This window comes from Schistocerca piceifrons, chromosome 7, assembly GCF_021461385.2.
Source record: "Schistocerca piceifrons isolate TAMUIC-IGC-003096 chromosome 7, iqSchPice1.1, whole genome shotgun sequence".
Classification (NCBI taxonomy): Eukaryota; Metazoa; Arthropoda; class Insecta; order Orthoptera; family Acrididae; genus Schistocerca; species Schistocerca piceifrons.
Genome location: NC_060144.1, coordinates 192,252,734 through 192,273,457, shown reverse-complemented (window position 1 = coordinate 192,273,457; position 20,724 = coordinate 192,252,734). Strand labels below are relative to the sequence as shown.

The 20,724-nt window shown below is 36.9% G+C and overlaps 2 protein-coding genes across 4 annotated transcripts in view; one reads left to right on the top strand and one right to left on the bottom strand.

Annotated features, from left to right (window-relative positions):
* Positions 1 to 20,724, bottom strand: part of LOC124805029 (GPI mannosyltransferase 2) — a 256,187-nt gene that overhangs the window by 12,567 nt on the left and 222,896 nt on the right. The gene's annotated exons all lie outside the window — the stretch shown is intronic.
* LOC124805028 (dual oxidase 2-like) overlaps positions 1 to 20,724 on the top strand; it is a 250,335-nt gene that overhangs the window by 10,560 nt on the left and 219,051 nt on the right. Inside the window, exons 1-2 of one of the 2 annotated variants that reach the window (XM_047265440.1) lie at positions 12,922 to 12,938; positions 13,155 to 13,360. In XM_047265440.1, coding sequence (XP_047121396.1) covers positions 13,198 to 13,360 — 163 coding nt within the window. In that variant the 5' untranslated portion in view covers positions 12,922 to 12,938; positions 13,155 to 13,197. Of the gene's footprint in view, positions 1 to 12,921; positions 12,939 to 13,154; positions 13,361 to 20,724 lie in introns of those variants that run through there. The other variant, XM_047265439.1, reaches the window with a different exon arrangement.

Genomic DNA, 20,724 nt, shown 5'->3' with positions numbered 1-20,724 from the left:
TTTATTGTATGGTTAAATGATGATGGCATCCCCTTGGGTAAAATATTTCGGAGGTAAAATAGTTCCCCATTTAGATCTCCGGGTGGGGACTACTCAAGAGAACGTCGTTATCAGGAGAAACAAAACTGGCAATCTACGGATCGGAGCGTGGAATGTCAGATCCCTTAATCGGGCAGGTAGGTTAGAAAATTTAAAAAGGGAAATGGATAGGTTAAAGTTAGATATAGTGGGAATTAGTGAAGTTCGGTGGCAGGAGGAACAAGACCTTTGGCCAGGTGAATACAGGGTTATAAATACAAAATCAAATAGGGGTAGTTCAGGAGTAGGTTTAATAATGAATAAAAAAATTGGAGTGCGGGTAAGCTACTACATACAGCATAGTGAACGCATTATTGTGGCCAAGATAGACACGAAACCCACACCTACTACAGTAGTACAAGTTTATATGCCAACTAGCTCTGCAGATGATGAAGACATTGAAGAAATGTATAATGAGATAAAAGAAATTATTCAGGTGGTGAAGGGAGATGAAAATTTAATAGTCATGGGTGACTGGAATTCGATAGTAGGAAAAGGAAGAGAAGGAAACGTAGTAGATGAATATGGATTGGGGGTAAGAAATGAAAGAGGAAGCCGCCTGGCAGAATTTTGCACAAAGCATAACTTAATCATAGCTAACATTTGGTTCAAGAATCATAAAAGAAAGTTGTATACATGGAAGAAGCCTGGAGATACTGACAGGTTTCAGATAGATTATGTAATGGTAAGACAGAGATTAGGAGCAAGTTTTTAAATTGTAAGACATTTCCAGGGGCAGATGTGGACTCTGACTACAATCTATTGGTTATGAACTGTAGATTAAAACTGAAGAAACTGCAAAAAGGTGGGAATTTGAGGAGATGGGACCTGGATAAACTGACTAAACCAGAGGTTGTATAGAGTTTCAGGGAGAGCATAAGGGAACTATTGACAAGAATGGGGGAAAGAAATACAGTAGAAGAAGAATGGGTCACTTTGAGGGATGAAGTAGTGAAGGCAGCAGAGGATCACATAGGTAAAAAGACGAGGGCTAGTAGAAATCCTTAGGTGACAGAAGAAATATTGAATTTAATTGATGAAAGAAGAAAATATAAAAATGCAGTAGATGAAGCAGGCATGGCTAGAGGACAAATGTAAGGATGTAGAGGCTTATCTCACTAGGGGTAAGATAGATACTGCCTACAGGAAAATTAAAGAGACCTTTGGAGAAATGAGAACTACTTGTATGAATACCAAGACCTCAGATGGAAACTCAGTTCTAAGCAAAGAAGGGAAAGCAGAAAGTTGGAAGGAATACTTGAGGGCAATATTATGGAAATGGAAGAGGGTGTAGATGAAGATGAAATGGGAGATATGGTACTGCGTGAAGAGTTTGACAGAGCACTGAAAGACCTAAGTCAAAACAAGGCCCCAGGAGTAGACAACATTCCATTAGAACTAGTGACAGCGTTGCGAGAGCCAGTCCTGACAAAACTCTACCATCTGGTGAGCAAAATGTATGAAACAGGTGAAATACCCTCAGACTTCAAGAAGAATATAATAATTCCAATCCCAAAGAAAGCAGGTGTTGGCAGATGTGAAAATCACTGAACTATCAGTTTAATAAGTCATGTCTGCAAAATACTGATGCGAATTCTTTACACACGAGTGGAAAAACCAGTAGAAGCCAACCTCGGGGAAGATCAGTTTGGATTCTGTAGAAATATTGGAACACGTGAGACAAGGTGGCAGGGGTAAAATACAGGAAGCGAAAGGCTATTTACAATTTGTACAGAAACCAGATGGCAGTTATAAGAGTCGAGGGACATGAAAGGGAAGCAGTGGTTGGGAAGGGAGTGAGACAGGGTTGTAGCCTCTCCCCGATGTTATTCAATCTGTATATTGAGCAAGCAATAAAGGAAACAAAAGAAAAATTTGGAGTAGGTATTAAAATCCATGGAGAAGAAATAAAAACTTTAAGGTTCGCTGATGACATTGTAATTCTGTCAGAGACAAGGACTTGGAAGAGCAGTTGAACGGAATGGACAGTGTCATGAAAGGAGGATATAAGATGAACATCAACAAAAGCCAAACGAAGATAATGGAATGTAGTCGAGTTAACTCAGGTGATGCTGAGGGATTAGGGAATGAGACATTTAAAGAAGTAAAGGAGTTTTGCTATTTGGGGAGCAAAATAACTGATGATGGTTGAAGTAGAGAGGATATAAAATGTAGACTGGCAATGGCAAGGAAAGCATTTCTGAAGAAGAGAAATTTGTTAACACTGAGTATAGATTTAAGTGACAAGAAGTCGTTTCTGAGAGTATTTTTATGGAGTGTAGCCATGTATGGAAGTGAAACATGGATGATAAATAGTTTGGACAAGAAGAGAATTGAAGCTTTCGAAATGTGGTGCTACAGAAGAGTGCTCAAGATTAGATGGGGGAGAAAAGGGGTTTGTGGCACAACTTGACTAGAAGAAGGGATTGGTTGGCAGGACATGTTCTGAGGCATCAAGGGATCACCAATTTAGTATTGGAGGTCAGCGCGAAGGGTGAAAATTGTAGAGGGAGACCAAGAGATGAATACACTACGCAGATTCAAAAGGATGTAGGCTGCAGTATGTACTGGGAGATGAAGCAACTTGCACAGGATAGAGTAGCATGGAGAGCTGCACCAAACCAGTCTCAAGACTGAAGACCACAACAACAACAACAACAACAACAACAAGAAATTTCCTACAACATTTATATCACTATATTGCTTAGTGGTTCATGCTTATGTTAGCCAAATTTGATCAAGTAAATTACTAAGGAATGCTATTTTTCATTTCAAAGCTTTGAATTTTTGGATGCTCATTGCTCCTTCACGAGTGGTCTGCTCTAGGTCCTTCCATAGGCTAACAATGACTTGGAATGCCAAAAACAACAACCCAACTGATCAAATTATTTTGCAGCAGTATCTTGTTTTCATCATACATCTATAAGCTTTGCCATTTCTCAGGTGTTGAAAGTGCTTTCTTCACATTTTGCACAGCTATTGCACAAAAAACTTTAAACATTGTACGATATGGAAATGAAACACTGTTCCTTGACCACACACTTATCACCACTTGATGGCTAATAAGAAACCTCAAACAACTTAACCACCATGAGGAATGTGATGTGTTTCTAGAACATTACTGGCAGACAGATTATTCCATCACCTTTCTGGTGTGTATCAGCAATAGTATTATTCCTTCTCCACATAACTTGGCTGATACCTGTACAGCCATCATCAAGATGAGCGGATGACATAATTAATACCATTTGATACAGTAGTGTGGAGTAAACCCACATTTACTCTACAGTATTGTGTCAAGTGATTTTAATTATGTCACCGACTTGCCTTGAAGATGGTTGTATGGTCGTCATCTAAAATACCAAAAGATGGAAATTACTATCCTAAATGCACAGCTGAAAGATGATGGAACGTGATGAAAATAGTTAGTAGTTGGCAGGACCGTGGCAATGAGGTATGTGCACTGTGCTCAATTGTTAACAGCAGCTCAATCTCTCCCTTACATTGTCTGGTAAGTCATCCATGACCTGCTGACAAGCTTTTGTGAATCTATTGGAGCTTCACGAAAACATGTCACTGGTAGAGTTGCAGTGTTTTATCCAAGACAGGAATAATTTAAACAGAAGATACTTTATACTGATTTTTATGGAAATTGTGAGACTGGTGTCAAGGAGTGTTTTACAGGAGAAAGCATCTTGGATGGGAGTGTCTTAATGAGGTTTTACTGTTGTTTTTTTCTTTTCTTTTACTGTCTATCCAATCTTGGTATCCAACTGCCCTAAATATAGAAGGGTCATTTGATGTCAAGTGATCAACTTTCAGGAAATGCTCCTGCATAACCATAATGGATTTTGCTGAAGATTTGTACAAACTTTCATACATGATCCCAGTAAATGTTGTTAAAAGTTTCACGTCCATTAAGTCGATACTTCTGAGGTATAGTCATTTGTTTGACTTCATAGCACAGCTATCAAAAGTTCATCTGAATATTTTTGGAAACTTCGAGACATAATATCTTTGGCAATTTGGCACAATTTCTTGCACTGTATTAAGGAAATAATAAGAAAAGATATCCTGAGCTATTTTCATAAGGATAATGTGAAGCAAAGTTGACTGAAAAATTGAAGCTCAGCTTTTTATACTCGAGAAGTAATTGTGGAATAAACATGAGACTTCGTACATAATAACTTACCAACATAAGGTCTTAGAATAGAAATTTACACTCTCCTAATACTTTCCAACAGTTTACAAATTAAGGGCAAAAAGACGATTTTTTCTATAAATGCCAAAAATGACTATTTTTGGCCCACTTACAAAAAAAAGTGTCTTCTGCAAACTCCTTTAAACTGTTTTCGCTACAACAACCACATTCTTAATCACTTAAAAACTATATTTGGTTTTGTAATGTGAACATATAAGGCCCCAAAAAGATATGACAAGGTGGGCCTATTTTTCACTGGTACTCAAATTAAACTTGACATCTTTTATTGTCTTCTACAGTTGTTTAGGACACTCTGTGGAAGGTAATATCAAATGTCCTGAAAATTAGGAAATAAGCTTCAGTCAGAAAAACTGCAAGTAAATAGTCATTTTTCTGCAAAATTATTTTTTATAAAAAATGAAATGGAAATAGAAATCCAATAAAAAATACAGATTTCTCTTTTTGTTGCTTCAATAATTTAAAGTAATCTCATTTGAAAAGTGTAATTTTTTGCTTTCTGTCTTATCAAAATATCTTCCTAAACAACTCCATTGATGACATCATCTGGCCGGTAGTATAGCTTTTCTCACGACTTTCTAAAGAAAATTAATGAAACCTGTAAACAATTCAACTAGCTTGAAGAAAACATAAACTCAGGAACTTAAGAGAGACCTCTTCTAGCTTTGGCCTCTGTCACTTATAGAAATATATCATCAGCTTGGGATACTGTGTAAAGAATCTCTCATCAGGTTCACTTCCTTCTCATCAAGACTTTTGATACTGACTTCTCCAGAAAGTACTAAACAATCATAGAACATAATTATAGGTGTCAGATTTAATTTAAGTACCACCGGAATATGGGCCCACTTTCAGTGCACCTCCATCTTCTTCTTGTTTTTTAGGGCCTTGCACTGCACAACCAAATGTTTTTTGGTGGTTTACAGCATGGTATTTCTAATGACAATGGTTTAAAAGAGTTTACACAAGACACCATTTTTAGTGATTTTTACGAGAAATCGTCTACTTTGCCCTCAATTTTTAAATCATCAGAAAGCATTTGGAGAGTGAAATTTTACATTTTAAGACTTTGTATTGGTAAGTTATTACATGCAAGGTTTCAGGTGCATACAGCAATCACTTCCAGTGATATAAAAAGATAAAACGTCACATTTTTCAGCATCTATTAATTCGAATGACTTTGTTTCAAATTCTCCATATGAAAATCACCCAAGAACTCTTTTTTATTATTTTTCTTAAGGGAGCACAAAAACTTGTACAACATGGCCTAGTTTTGTTTCTTTCAAGGAAATATTGCTGGAGATATTGCGTCTCTAAGTTGCCAAAATGTCACAGATGCACTTTTCGATATCTGAACTAGGATGTCAAACAAATGACTATATCTCTGGATGTATTGAATTAATGATCGTGACACTTTACCAGTGTTCATCGGGAACATATGCAATTGTTCATACAAAATTTCATTAAAATCCATGATGGTCATTTGGAAAATTCTAGACCATTTGGCATGGAACAACCCAAAACTAATCAACAGCTTCAGAAACTTGACCGTCAATTTGTACACTTTCTTTTTGATATGTTGTTTATACATTATTTTGATTGATGGTTTATACACTATTTTAATCTTATTATAACCCCCCCCCCCCCCCCCCCCCCCCCCTTCTTGCAAATTGAATTTCACATTTCCTTTAAAACTTATTCTACTACTTTCTTCCAGTAGCTACTGGCATTTATGTGCACTAGAAGGAAAGTACAATGCCACGAGCATATCTGATATCGTTCAGGTATATTAGATCAACACTTACTCCTCTGTTTCCCCCTTTCCAGTATTTGAAAATTTTCTGTGGGATTTCTGAGGATAGTTTTGGTAATATGGAATCTTTTTGCCTCCTCAGTCCATTTTGAATTTTTCACTATCTTGAATAAGTCTAATGGACACTGTAGCATTTATAGCACTAACATACAATGTTGGCCAAAAGTCGCAAAATGCTTATAACTGTGACTAACTTTTTTATTTTATAATGGCGGATATCTGCACCTACACCTGCATCTACATCTACATCTACACTCTACAAACCACCATGAGGTGCATGGCAGAGGGTATGTCCCATTGTACGAGTTATTAGGGTGTCTTCGTGTTCCATTCACATACACAGCATGGTAAGAATGATTGTTTGTATGCCTTTGTGTGTACAATAAATATTCTGATCTTATCCTCATGATTCCTGTTTGAGCAATATGTAGGAGGTTGTAGGATATCTCTAGAGTAATCATTTAAAGCCGGTTCTTGAAATTTTGTCAATAGACTTTCTCGGATTAGTTTACGTCTGTCTTCAAGAGTCTGCCGTTTCAGTTCCTTCAATATCTCTGTAACATTCTCCCACGTATTAAATGTCGATCCCTGGTAGCTGAGTGGTCAGTGCGAAGGACTGTCATACCTAACGGCCCGGATTCGATTCACGGCTGGGTCGGAGGAGATTTTCTCCGCTCTGGGACTGGGTGTTGTGTTGTCCTTATCATCATCATTTCATTCCCATCGACACGCAAGTCGCCGAAGTGGCATCAACTCTAAAGACTTGCACCAGGCAAACGGTCTACACAATGGGAGGCCCTAGCCACACGGCGTTTCCATTTTACGTATTAAACAAAACTGTGACCACTTGTGCTGCCCTTCTCTGTATACATTGAATATCCCCTGATAGTCCTATCTGATATGGGTCCCACACACTTGAGCAACATTCTACAATAGGTCACATGCATGATTTGTTAACTATCTCTTCAGTTGACTGATTGCACTTCCCCAGTATTCTACCATAAACTGATGTCTACCACCTGCTTTACCCACAACTGAACCTATGTTATCATTCCATTTCATATCCCTACAGAGTGTGACACCCAGGTATTGGTTGTTGACCAATTCCAACAGTGACTCACTAATATTACAGTCAGAGGATTCTACATTTTTTTTAATTTGTGAAGCACATAATTTTGCAATTTTTGAAAATTTAGAGCAAGTTGCCGATTTTTGCATCATGTGAGAATGTTATCATGAACTGACTGAATATTTATGCAGCTTCTCTCAGATAGTACTTCATTACAGATAACTGCATCATCTGCAAAAGGCCTGATTTTACTATTAATATTGTCTGCAAGGTCATTAATATACAACATGAACAGCAAGGGTCCCACCACATTTCCCTGGGGCGCACCTGAAGTTACTTCACTTTTGACTATGACTCTCCATCCAACAAAACATGCTGTGTTCTCCCTACCAAAATTTCCTCAATCAGGTTACAAATTCCACTCGATACCCCATATGATCATACTTCTGACAGTGAGCATAAGTACGGTACTGAGTCAAATGCTTTTCAGAAATCAAGAAACACTGCATCTACTTAGTTGCCTTGATCTAAAGCTTTCAGTATGCCATGTGAGAAATGTGCAAGTTGGGTTTCACATGATCGATGTTTTCAAAAACATTACCTTCAAGATACTTCATTTTGTGAGCTCAGAGTATGTTCTAAGAGTCTACAACAAACCAATGTCAAGGATACTGGCCTGTAGTTTTGTGGATCACTTCTACTGCTATTCCTGTAGACGAGTGTGACCTGTGCTTTTTCCCAGAACTGGGCATGGTTTTTTGTTTGAGGGATCTACGATAGATTATAGTGAGAAGAGGGGCTAACTCAGCTGCAAATTCAGTATACAATGTGATGGGGGTTCCATTGGGGCCTGGAGCTTTGTTCAATTTTAACAATTTTAGCTGGCATTTCAAGGAAGCTTACAATTTGCAGCATTTCCCAGGACTGATCATGGTCTTCTGGTTCTGAGTCAAGTGGGACGGCTGAACCAGAGACTTCGAAAGTTCTGTGACAAGCTAGGCTGCTACTTCTTGGACTTATACTGAATCATTCACCGTTTCCGTGATACGAGGATTAAACTGTGGGAATTCTCCAGCACTTTCCTTTGTAAAGGAGCACTTGAAAATGCAGTTAATCATTTCAGCTTTTGTTTTGCTACCTCAATTTCAGTTCCTGTCTCATTTGCTAGGGACTGGACACAAACTTTGGTTCTGCTAATAGCCTTTACATATGTTCAGAATTTATTTTGATTTTGTGGAAGGTCATTTGATACTATTCTGCTGCAGTAATCATTGAAAGCATCACGCATTGCTCTCTTGACAGCCAAATGCGCTTCATTCAGATCTCTCTATCTATAGCCCAACACCTTCTTTTACACCTATTATGTAGCAATTTCTGTTTCTTGAGAAGTTTCTTTATAATAACCGATACCATGGAGGTTCCCTCCCATTATGAACTGTTCTACTGGGTACATATCTATCCAGTGTGTGGTCAACTATTCTTTTAAACATGAGCCAGAGTTCCTCTGCATGTTTCTGACTTGTGCTGAAAGTTTCAAGTTGCGCATTGCCATAAGGCATTACCGATTTTTTATCTGGTTTACTGAACATATATATGTTTCTGCTTGTTTTAGTTGTTCTTTGTACTCTGGTAATCATTGTTGCCACAACCGCATCATGGTCACTGGTACCTGTTTCGATATGGACATCCTCAAAGATGTCAGGTCTATTTGTTGCCATTAGATTCAGTATATTTCCATCATGAGGTGGGTTTCGTAATTATCTGTTCTAGGTAATTTTCAGAGAAGGTATTTAATAAAGTTTCACAGGATGTCTCATCATGCCCACCACTAACAAAACCATAATTTTCTCAATTAATTGTTGGATTATTATAGTCTCCACTGACGATTACAATATGATTGGGGAACTTATGTACAAGTAAACTGAGGTTTTCTCTAAAGTTTTCAGTTACATCAGGAGAAGAGTCTGGTGGGCAACAGAAGGATCCAATTATCATTTTATGCCCACCCCTGATACTGAGTCTTGCTCAAACAATCTCACGTGCAGCTTCACTTTCTACTGCAACATATACACAACCTCCATCTCCCACTTGCCTGTCCTTTCGATGTACACTTAAATTTTCCCCAAAAATCTCACTGCTATCAATTTCAGATTTCAAGCAGCTTCCTTTACCATGTATTATGTGAGCTTTACTGATTTTCATGAGTGCTGCAAACTCTAGCACTTTGTTATGAATGTTTTGGCAATTTACCATTAGTATTTTAATAATCTCACTTATGGGAGGCATTTCTTTTGATCTTATACTGATACTTCTGGGTTTCCTACAGCCATCATTACCTGGATTGGTTGGAGAGCCACCTAATATAAAAAACCTTTGTGCGGACTCCACACACAGGTCAGCTACTTGAATAGCAGCCTCTGATGTATAGTGCACCCTGACCTATTTAGGGATACCCTACAGTTCTCAATCATCCGGTGCAAGTCCAAGAAGTAGCAGCCTAGCTTGTCACAGAACTTTCAAAGTCTCTGGTTCAGCCGTCCCACTTGACTCAGAACCGGAAGACCATGATGAGTCCTGGGAAATGCTGCAAATTGTAAGCTTCCTTGAAATGCCACATGCAAGGCTACTCTTCTCAACCTTCTCTGCCAGTCGCTAGAATGAACCAAGAATGACTTCGGAGTCCAGACGGCAGGCATCATTTGTTACAACGTTTGCTACAATCTGCAGTTGGTTGCATCCTGTTCCCTCAATGGCTGCTGGTACAGCCGCTTCAATATGTCAAATGAGGCCCCCAGTCATACACACTGAGCACACCTGGTGCCCTTTCCTGTCCCTTGCTGCCATTTCCCTAAGGGGTACCATAATTTGCCATATGTTTGAACTGCCGACGATTAATAGACCCCTACCCTTTTGCATTTGCCTCTTCCTGGCACCGGATAAAACAGGTGAAGTGAGATTGTATTCCACACCTAAGTGTAAACAGTCCCCCATCCTTGGGCTTTAAGTTGGTGAAATATCACTGGAAACTAATGACAAATAAAAAAATTATTCACAATTGTAACCCCTTTATGATTTCCGTCCCACCTTGTAGATATTCTTCAATAGCCTCAAGTAGGCTGGATCAGTACCTTGTTTCCAAGGGCTCTTAGTGCAGACTTTATTGTACTCAAGTTAAAAGCCCAGCTCTCTTTTCTTTTCAGCTTTACTCTTAGTTATTAACAGCACTATTCATTCCAGTTCTCATTAACGTTTCTTTACTTCTCACTCTACAATTCTTTCATCTCTGGAATGGAGCTGACAAAAGGCTTGCCAAAGCATCGTATTTTTACCTCGCCTTCATCTTCATCTTCCCTTATCCACAAAACTGGTGGGTCCTTTCAACTTAGGGTCTGTGTATCCTGTCCCTTCTTCCCACCCCTCCAAAACCCACCCTTCTTCCTATTTGAGGCAGAGACTAACAATTCCAAAAGCAAGTAGTCGTTTTCTCTACTTTCAAAGTCTCTATCAGCAGTACTGAAATTTTGTCTTCTGAAGGTATACACTGGCCAGCCCCGCTGTATCCTTGTAATTTTATGGTGAAGTAATTGTCCTAATTAAGCAGCAGTTGAATAATATTGTGACACTGAACCCACAATCAAGTCCAAATTGGAAGGCAGGGTTGTCAATAAAGCACAACACTTAAAACTGAAAGCACATTTATTACTGACACCAATGTACAGACAGAGCAGGACTGAACAGCTGGCTGTAGAATGCAGCTATTTATATAAACATCAAATATTCTGCAACACTGGTACTTATACAAACATAGAATATGCTAGAAAATACAAACATAAGGTACATCTAGAACCTACTATAAATGATAAATAACAAATAATTGCTGGTAGTCAGGTTTGATCTGGTGACCTTCAGAACACCAGTAAGTGATGCTAACCACTATGTCACACTGCATTTGCCACAACTCACAGCTAGGAAAAGTAGCAGCTCTTTTCAAAGGAGTTGTTCGTTTGCTAACTTGCTATTGTAACACTTCTATAGGCTTTTCCACAACATGGTTAATCCCTTTAATAAATACCAGGTAAGCCAAAAGTAATGATAGATTTTTGTTGTTTTAGCATACCTGAACTTCTTGACTTGCTGCACATCCTTACATGTGACATCTCGTTAAGGTTCAGTGGGACAGTAGGTGTGAATGAGTGAGAGAGCGAAAAATATACTTTGATGCACTGATTCAAATTTCTATCATTTCCTGCTCATAACATATGAGTTCCTCTTAGTATAGAGAATGAGATACGTGGTTCCTCTTACAAGTTTTTTCACCTAACTCAATCAATCTTTTTCCTCAATGAAGAAAGAACTTATTGTTCCAAAGCTAAGAGAGCTGTTGTCTATTTTTAAAGTTTTTATCAGCAATACTGAGATTGCACATTCTGAAGCTATGGACTTGTCAGCCTTCCTGTCTCTCTGTTGTTTTGACAACTTTTTGAAGTAAATTTACATTTTATACAATGGACTTAATTAAAATTTTAATTTATGATATTTTGTAACCACTAGTGCTGTAAACAGAAAATAATTTTAATGCAGTGATAATCTGAATCCACTAACCCTATTCCTGATTTTTTAACTTAGAATGATTTATGACAAATAAGTAGTGTTAATTAAATGCTCTAGCTGTCATTAAAATACTCTCTTCAAGGCAACCAACAGGTACTTACTACAGATCAGAAATGAGCTCCATACACTCGCTTTAAAGCAATGACCACTACATAAGCAACTGTTTTGAAAGAAATTTGCACCATTAAACTGTAAATTACTATTCATTTACTTCACATAATCATGATTTCTACTTTATAGCTATTCTCAAGTTAAATTTGAAATGTCAAAAAATGTCCGACCTGCCTACATGACAGGAGCAACCATTGTGCATGACAATTATTATATACCAGTATACAAACTGATCAGTTAGCAGTGAATACTGTTCTGTTTATACGTAAATTTAGTATGTTTTTCAAGGATTACAGTAAATTTATTTTAATATTTAATATCTATTTAGAGAATTACGTTGCTATATACACACTTTTGAGTCATCATTGAGTCTGTATTGAAAGTACCCGAAAACATGATATGAGGATGAAGTGCAATCTGTAAATGATGAATAATTATTAAAATAAATTACAGAAATGAATGATAAGCAACACAGCTTGCTGTTAGCCCATAAACACAAGTTACCATGAATACAAAAATAGTGCCCTTTTTTGTTGCAGAGATATAACAGTGACATTGCTCTGCACTTAGTTTTTGTTTGACACAACACATACGTTCTTTAATGGTGGGGGTGGAATATACAAGAATATACAAGAATACTACCATTTTGTCTGCTCTGCATGAAATTTGTAATTTTTTTTTGTCGGAAAGACGGGCTACAGCATGAAACTTAATCCAGATACCACTCTTCCTCTAATGGGTACTTGGCATCAATTAATTTTTGCCTTACAACCTCTACACTACAACAAAACATAGCCCCATTAAAAGCCATCTGATCCCAACAATCAGTCATTTCGCCTTGTCAATGCTACTTTACAGCAAAAAGATCAGTGTTCATCATCTGCACTAACAATAAGCTATGACTAACCTTACAGTGTTGCATGCCTCAGTAAGAGTGAAGGAGTCGATGGATATTAAGCAACTGCAGCCTCACATTTCTCAGACATGTCATACTCGTGGAACTACAATGGGGAAAAAGGAGGCCTGTTAGCACTGAGGTAACAGCGCTGCCTGGATTTGCGAAGTATGCAGCCCAAACATTAGACTTGTACTCTCTCTGTTTCTGATATCTATTACTTACATAACAATTTTTGTGTGTTTTCTTTCCTTTTTCTTGAGTGAACTGTTACCTGTCAAATTTTATTCTTTTTGAAGTAAAACTATTTAGTAAAGGACTAGCTTTTGATAGAAAATGTGTTGTATTCTTGTTACAGATCACAGTCTTTCAATACATCATACGGATAGAGAAACTACACCATGGACTCTTTCAAATACATATGTTTGATGTGGCTTTTGATTTTTTTGGTGGGAAATGTGTGTAGTCACACAATAAACACATTTTTTCCACAAAATTCACTGAAATTGTCAACAGTTGCTATGTTGTATACACTGTCATTCATAGCAGGGTCTGTTGGACAAGGTCTGTATATTAATCCTATTCTATCAAATGATCTGGGAATCTCCATAATAAAACTTAAATGTAGTGACTTAAGAAAAGAAATGAATCTGTTTTTGGTTTTCTTTTTCTGCATGGCATTCGTATGTAACTTTGTTTACTTTTCTCATGTCTGCAAGACTGCGAGTAAATTAATGCAGGCTATTAGTTGTTTATAGTTATTATGTATTAGTAAATACAATTGTTTTGTCTGTGTTTTTGCTGTGTCCCTCCCTACCTTTCTCTAATCATTGATCATCTGTTATCATTACTATTACTTTAAAAATTGTTTTTTGCATCAAAGATAAATTTGTGAGCAATTTTGTTTATTCCGTGTGAAACTTGCGGTATGACATGTCAAATATCATATTATAATATGGTCTATGGGCAAAAATAAACTAAACAAAACTACATCACTTGAAAAGACGAATAGAGAAAAAAGCTAATTAAGATTGTAGAGTTGTCTGTAAGGTTAGAAGTTCACTCCTGTGATTTTCATTTAGTTCATTTGGGGAAGTTGCCACTTCTGGAAGTTATGAGTAAGTAACATGATTACCTGAATCAACATAATTTTAGTTCCTGGAAAGGTATAATCCATCCATCTAAGTTTCAAACTCAGATTGCAGTGCTTGTCATATATAATCATCATACAAAACTTTGTACATGGCTAAGAGAATTAATTCTCTGCAGAGAATCCTGAGGTTGTAGATATGTCACCCTCACCGCTATACCCTTTCTCTCAGAGGTGCTAGTCTCGCAAGATTACAGAAGAGCCTTGACATAGTTTGAAACGAAAGGAGATGTGCCTTTTGCAAGTTGAAAATATGAGCTAGTTGCACAAGTACTTTGTGGGGATATGAAATAGAATGATCACATACACTTTATTGTAGGTAAACAACCAGGTGGCTGACTTTGGGTCACTGGTATGGTCTACAAAGGACACTGCTTACAAAACACTTGGTGATTCATCCTAAAATATTGCTCACATTTATGAAACCCATACCAAATAGAGCAAATAGAGGAAACTGAGTTCATACAAAGAAGGCCAGCACAAATGGTGACAGGTGTCTTGCGTAAGAAGGAACTTCTCATCCCATTTTCATAGCAAGTACGGACACGAGAAGAACTGCACCACAAAGGAAATGCTGAAGAACCAGAAATGGAAGATACTCAAAGATAGATATCAATTACCCCACGAAAGTGTATTTACAAAGATTCAAGAACTAGTATTTAGTAAGGTTTTATAAATATCCTACAGCCCTCTATGTATTGGGCCTGTAGGTTCTACAAAGAAAAGATAAGAATAATTACAGTGCACACAGAGGCATTCAAGCAATCATTCTTTTCACACTCCATGCACAAATTGAATGAGATGAAGTCCTAATAACTGGAAGTACTCTCTGTAATGGGCTTCATGATGGTCTGCAAAGTGGATTTAACTGTCTTCTGTTATTAAGATATTTATTTGCATTGACATAGGCCTATACTGAAACCTATCTAGTCATTACTGGTGTTATACCATCCCACACAGTGCACTGCACAGTGACATGCCCTGTGGCTACTGAGTACTTTATCTAACAAATCTATGTTGAACAGAAGGCATTATTTTTTGTCTCTCTCTTCAACTTAATTTTGATTAATAATTATGAAACTTCTAAGGAATGAACTTAAAAAAAAATCTGGGTGACAGCTGCAGAAGCAAAAATGACAACCTGTTATGCAAGCTTTTCTTGAAAATGTATAAAGGGCAATCAAAAAGTTTCCATTCAAAGGTTGTACAGTCCAAAACTGATATGCAAAATCAGGCAAAATTGCCACGATTACTATAGAAATCATCCCACTGATGCACCAGGTTGAAGAAATCCATTTGGTAGAACACCCTGTCCAGTTGCATGAAGAAGTCTGTAACTGCACTTTGCATATCTGTGTCTGACGGAACTAGTGGATCCTTCAAGGCCTTTTTTAAGGAACTGAAGGTAAGATAATTGCACGGGGAGAGAGGACTGTAAGGTAAATGCCTGTGCGTCTCCCACTTGAGTTGGAGTTAACTTCGGCTGGCTTCCTACATCGGACAACATCTTCGGTTGAATTATGACCAGCATGGAACTTATTGCACCATACCACAACAGTGGTTTTCAACAGACATGTTACCCCATACACATTCTTCATTCTATGATGGATGTCTTCTAGAGTTTGTCCTTTGGCAGCCAAGAAAACAATAACAGCAGGTTGATCCAGTATGGATGCATTTGATAAAAACGTCACCATAGTTTACATTTCTGCATTTATAGTACACATTTCAAAAATGCACAAATTCCATACTAATCTCTTGCCTGCATGTCGGTGTTTATATACCAACTTCGGAATCATGTTAAACTGCATATACACTGCAGCAACACCCTCAGTACTTCTTCATCACCTCTTATATGCTGCCTGGTCTCATTGTGATGCTACATTCCTTTATGTAATGTAACTGTCGAGTTCTTTCTCTGCTATTAAATTTACATGATCTTTCTTCAGATTTCCTATTAGTTCAGTTGATGCAAACATTAACTTATCTGATGATCAAGCCTACAAATCAGCCAACATCATGCCATCAGCAAGAAACTGTATCTTGATAACCATAATACACTAAATAGAACACAATGTGTATAATTTTTTGGGTCTAGCTGCATAGCAAATTAAAAGTGGTGTCAACATACACACATAAAGTAATCAAGAAGCTAAATTTCTTATGCTTAAAAGCATCCTGCATTAAGATGATTTGAAGATAAAGATATTAGCTCATTTTGCAAAATTTCCTCCCTGTTGTGTTGTGGCAATATGTTTTAGGGACAATGCTGCTAAAGTGCAGTAATTATATATTCAGGAAATTTAAGCAGTAAGAATATTGTGTAAAGAAGATAACTACATATTTTGCAGATATCTCTTTATATATATTAGATTTTTATGCACACTTCCCGGTATATTTACTCCTTACTGGTTTTTAAAGATATAGTGTACAGTCTGGGGACGGGTTTCATGAAGCTCTCAATGCTTAGTGCTATTTGTTACTAATAAAAAAAAAAAGAAAAAAAAGCTGATTTACAGAACTACAATGCAAGAAACAAAAATAATTTTCATGTAGACTTTGTCATTTTGTCAAGAGTTGAGAATGGGGTAACTTTGTTTTGGTACAGAAAACTTCAAGAGGCTGCCATCAAACACAAAGCAAGACACCGGGAATCCATAAAATTCTAAAGAAAACAAAATCATAACTGATGAGTCACTTCTTCCTGAAATCATTAGGACACAATAACTGAAGGTTTCAAGAATGTGCAAGACAAATAGCAATGTTCCATATACTCAGAGCTCTCTGGCTGCAGAAATTTGATGGCTGTTGTTCTATGATTAATAAGAATGTATATATTAAAACAGTAGAAGCAGATAAACATTCATTATTTAACCCAACCGAGGAAACAGCAACATTTTTGTAACAAAGAGGCGGCATTACTCCTAATTATACTGTGTAGAATATTGATTGCCTAAGCACAGGAAAGCTGAAAGGTTGAAGGAATATACAGAACAGCTACACACGGAAACCAGACTTGAAGACAATATTACAGAAAGAGAACAGGAAAATGAAATGCGAGACATTCCAGCAAGGAGTGGATTTACTTTGAAAACATCTTAAGTGGAAAATTACACAATGGAAACTCCTCCTGTAGCAACCAAAAGATCTCCTCTGGTCCATTCAGCCTCTGTAATCCACTTTTTAGGGTTCAAAACTCCCTTCATCATTCTTCCTTGCATTATGGCTCTTTGAAATGTGAATGAGCTTAGAGTAAGGTTTCTCCTATGCATATTAACAATATCATGTACTCTGGTCCCAAGACTGGCAAAATATAAATGATTGAGTGTTGAACAACCCGTGAGAAGACATATGTGATCTGTTAGCCACCACGTGCATTCTGTCAAGCATTTTATGTTGATGCAGCCACTACAGTGCAATCAGTCAGGTTTACTGGCAAAGACATTGTGTTTACTGGTAGGACCCAATGCTCTGTTGCTGAAAATATTATGGAATATTGTACCTAAAGGAAAATTTACTTGAAAAAACTACAAAATTATGAGATATAACTTTCAACCAGTACTACCTCCAGAATACAAAAGTTTTAGCATTGCTAATAGACACACAAGAAATCAGACAAAAGTCTTCCACAGGGGAAGAAAAAGTATAGATTGGGAAAGGTTAAAAAGAAGGGCAGGTTACTTAGACCTCGAGTAGCAAATCTCTCTACTCTCTCTGATGCCTCCCACTTCATCTTTACCTCCCCTTGTTCTCACTACATGTAGGCCCTTCTCATCTTAGGGTCTGTGTGGCCTGTCCTGCCTGTCTGAGGAAGGAATAGTTCCGAATGCTATATTTTCATCTACTTTTATTAAGTTTCTATAAGCTGTACAAAAAAATTCCACTGTCTGATGGTAAGTACTGAGCAGTAATTCTGTCTCATAATTTTATGTTACGGAATGTATCATAATGAATCTACAGTTTTCATTAACCCCGTAGTGTCACTTGAGCCCTCCTGCACAGCACTAGTGATCCTGAAATTTGCACTTTCCAACAAATACTGACTCATTTTTGAAGACATTGTTGCAGGGAGTCAGTTATCACAATGTAATATTTGAAATTAATTATAAAGCAATCTACATCACAAGACACATTTATTAAAAGGTGACTGGTTTTGATCATTATGTGATCATCTTTAGACCTTCAACCATACTGATGGACAATGTGGACAATGGCTGTGATAGTCACCTTCTCTCTCTCTCTCTCTCTCTCTCTCTCTCTCTCTCTCTCTCTCTCTCTCTCTCTCAAAGGAAATTAAATTACATGCCTCTGTTTCTAAAATATACCATTTGATAACTAGTGAAAATAAGTAGTGTCAAAAAGTGATAAATTAAAATGATTTCAAGAAGAACAAGTATGAATTTAAAATGTAATGCTACGACTGACTTAATGTTGCCAATTATTTGTAAATGTAACAACATCACATAAATATTTAAAAAAATATCCTGAAATTAAAAAAAATGTCATGAGCCATTATATTTAAATTAAATAAAAAAGAAGCATAGTAATATTGATCACAATAAAAAGAATGTGCAGAAGGGTGTAAAATAGGTTTGTGCAGTTGCAAAAACAGGTCATCACAGTAAGCATTCTAAAGTAGATGATCAAAGACCTCAAATAAATGTTTGTGTTTGAAGTCTAGCTGCTTGTTTATAACAGACATGAGTTTATTTTTGTGAAGTGAATAAATTTCAGTTTCTTCTAATGTATTCAGGTGCATTATGTAAAATTTTCATATTGATAGAAATGCAACCTGAAGAGTAATTATGGTCATCAAGAGACTGACCAATCAAGGATTAGGTATGTGCAGAACCAGCAGTATGCTTTCTAAAATGAATCAAAAGTTATGGTTAGTTCATTTGATACAATGTTCATTGCAATTATTGTGTTGTATTTTGTAGATAACAGAATCTTGGTATTTTTAGATTTGCCAATTGTACATTTCAGTTTCTTTTGTAGTACTGTAAGTTGTTAGCTGTGAAGGCTATCACCATTTTTTAAAATACTTTGTTTATTTTGTCTGAAATAAGCCCTATGTCAATTATTTTCATGAACCTCCTATTGGAATTTTTAACAATGTTATTTGTTTGTTGTAATTTTTGATATAAAAAGTAGACCTGACTAGCACTGAAGTCACTGGCAATGGAAATTTGTTTTCAAATCTCAGTTTCTTGCATCAGGTTGAAGGTGTAACTTTAATAACTCATGTATCATTGTTTTGAGGAATGCTTTTTTATATTTAGTAGGATGGCATCACGTGGCATTAATTATTATATCTGTTGATGTTGGTTTTCTGTAAATAGAGATACAATGGTTTTCGTTTTGACTATCGTCATCCAATGGGTTCCTGCTGCATGCTCAGCCTATGGCTGAAGGTCTGAAGATGATCACATAATTATCAAAACCAGTCACTTTTTAATAAATGTTACTTGTGATCTAGACTGTTTTATAATTATTTTTCACATACTTACTCAGTTCTGTCCACTGTGGTCTTATTTTAGTCTATTAGTTCCACTTTCCATTTTACTGTGCAAAATGAATGCTGCGATGTAGAATGTGTTGACTTAATAAAAGATTGTTGTTGGCCACCTACAGGTTTGTAATCATCTATTTTTTCTAATCAAAAAGTCCCATGCAGTATAGAAGAGTCATTAAGAAGAAACAACTTCCGTCAGTATTTGAGAGGATTTTTGATGCTTGTCAGGTATTTTATATCTATGTGCAGATTGTCAAACAGTTTTATAGCTCCAGAATGAGATTTTCACTCTGCAGTGGAGTGTGTGCTGATTTGAAACTTTCCTGGCAGATTGAAACTGTGTGCCAGACCGAGACTCGAACTCGGGACCTTTGCCTTTCGCGGGCAAGTGCTCTACCAAATGAGCTACCAAAGCACGACTCATGCCCCGTCCTCATGGCTTTACTTCTGCTAGTACCTCGTCTCCTACCTTCCAGAAGCTCTCCTGCAAACCTTGCACAACTAGCACTCCTGAAAGAAGTGACCCTAGTGTGTGTATTTCTAACTGCTTAAACGGATGCCTAAAAGACGCATGTATGTAAAACCCACTCATAATTCTAATTACTTTCTTTTGTGCAATGAATATTTTACCTAAGTGACAAGTAACCTGATATTATTATGCTATTGGACAACACTGAAAGAAAATACGGAAACTATGTTAACTTAACAGATTTTTATATTTCTAAAGTTGGTAAGTATTCTTATAACATAAATAGTTGAACCTAAATGATTTACCAGATCAACAATACAGCTTTTACAATGTAAGTTTTTATCAATATGCACACCCAAAAATAGTGAAATTCCTATTCTTCTACTATTTTTTGTTTTTGTAGATTATCTTAATAGGAGGTAGATTATTTTGACAGTATTAAAGCGGATGAGTTATTTATTCCCCCCCCCCCCCCCCCCCCCTCCAAAAAGAAAATTTAAAGCTTGTTAAAAACTTAAACAGAAACATTATTTACCACTGTCCTACTGATGATTCTTTTGTTTGGCATGACAATAAACCGTATCAGCTGAAAAAAAGAACCAATTCTACCTTTAGATTAAAATGACACATCATTAACATAGAGCAAAAATATAGCTGAACCCATGACCAAACACTGAGAAAAGCCCACTGTAAATTCTCTACAGATAGATGATGTGGCATTCCTCTTTGTAATATTTGGAAACTGGGATGTGCTGAACCATGTATTCCATAAAAATGTAACTTTTGAAAACAAA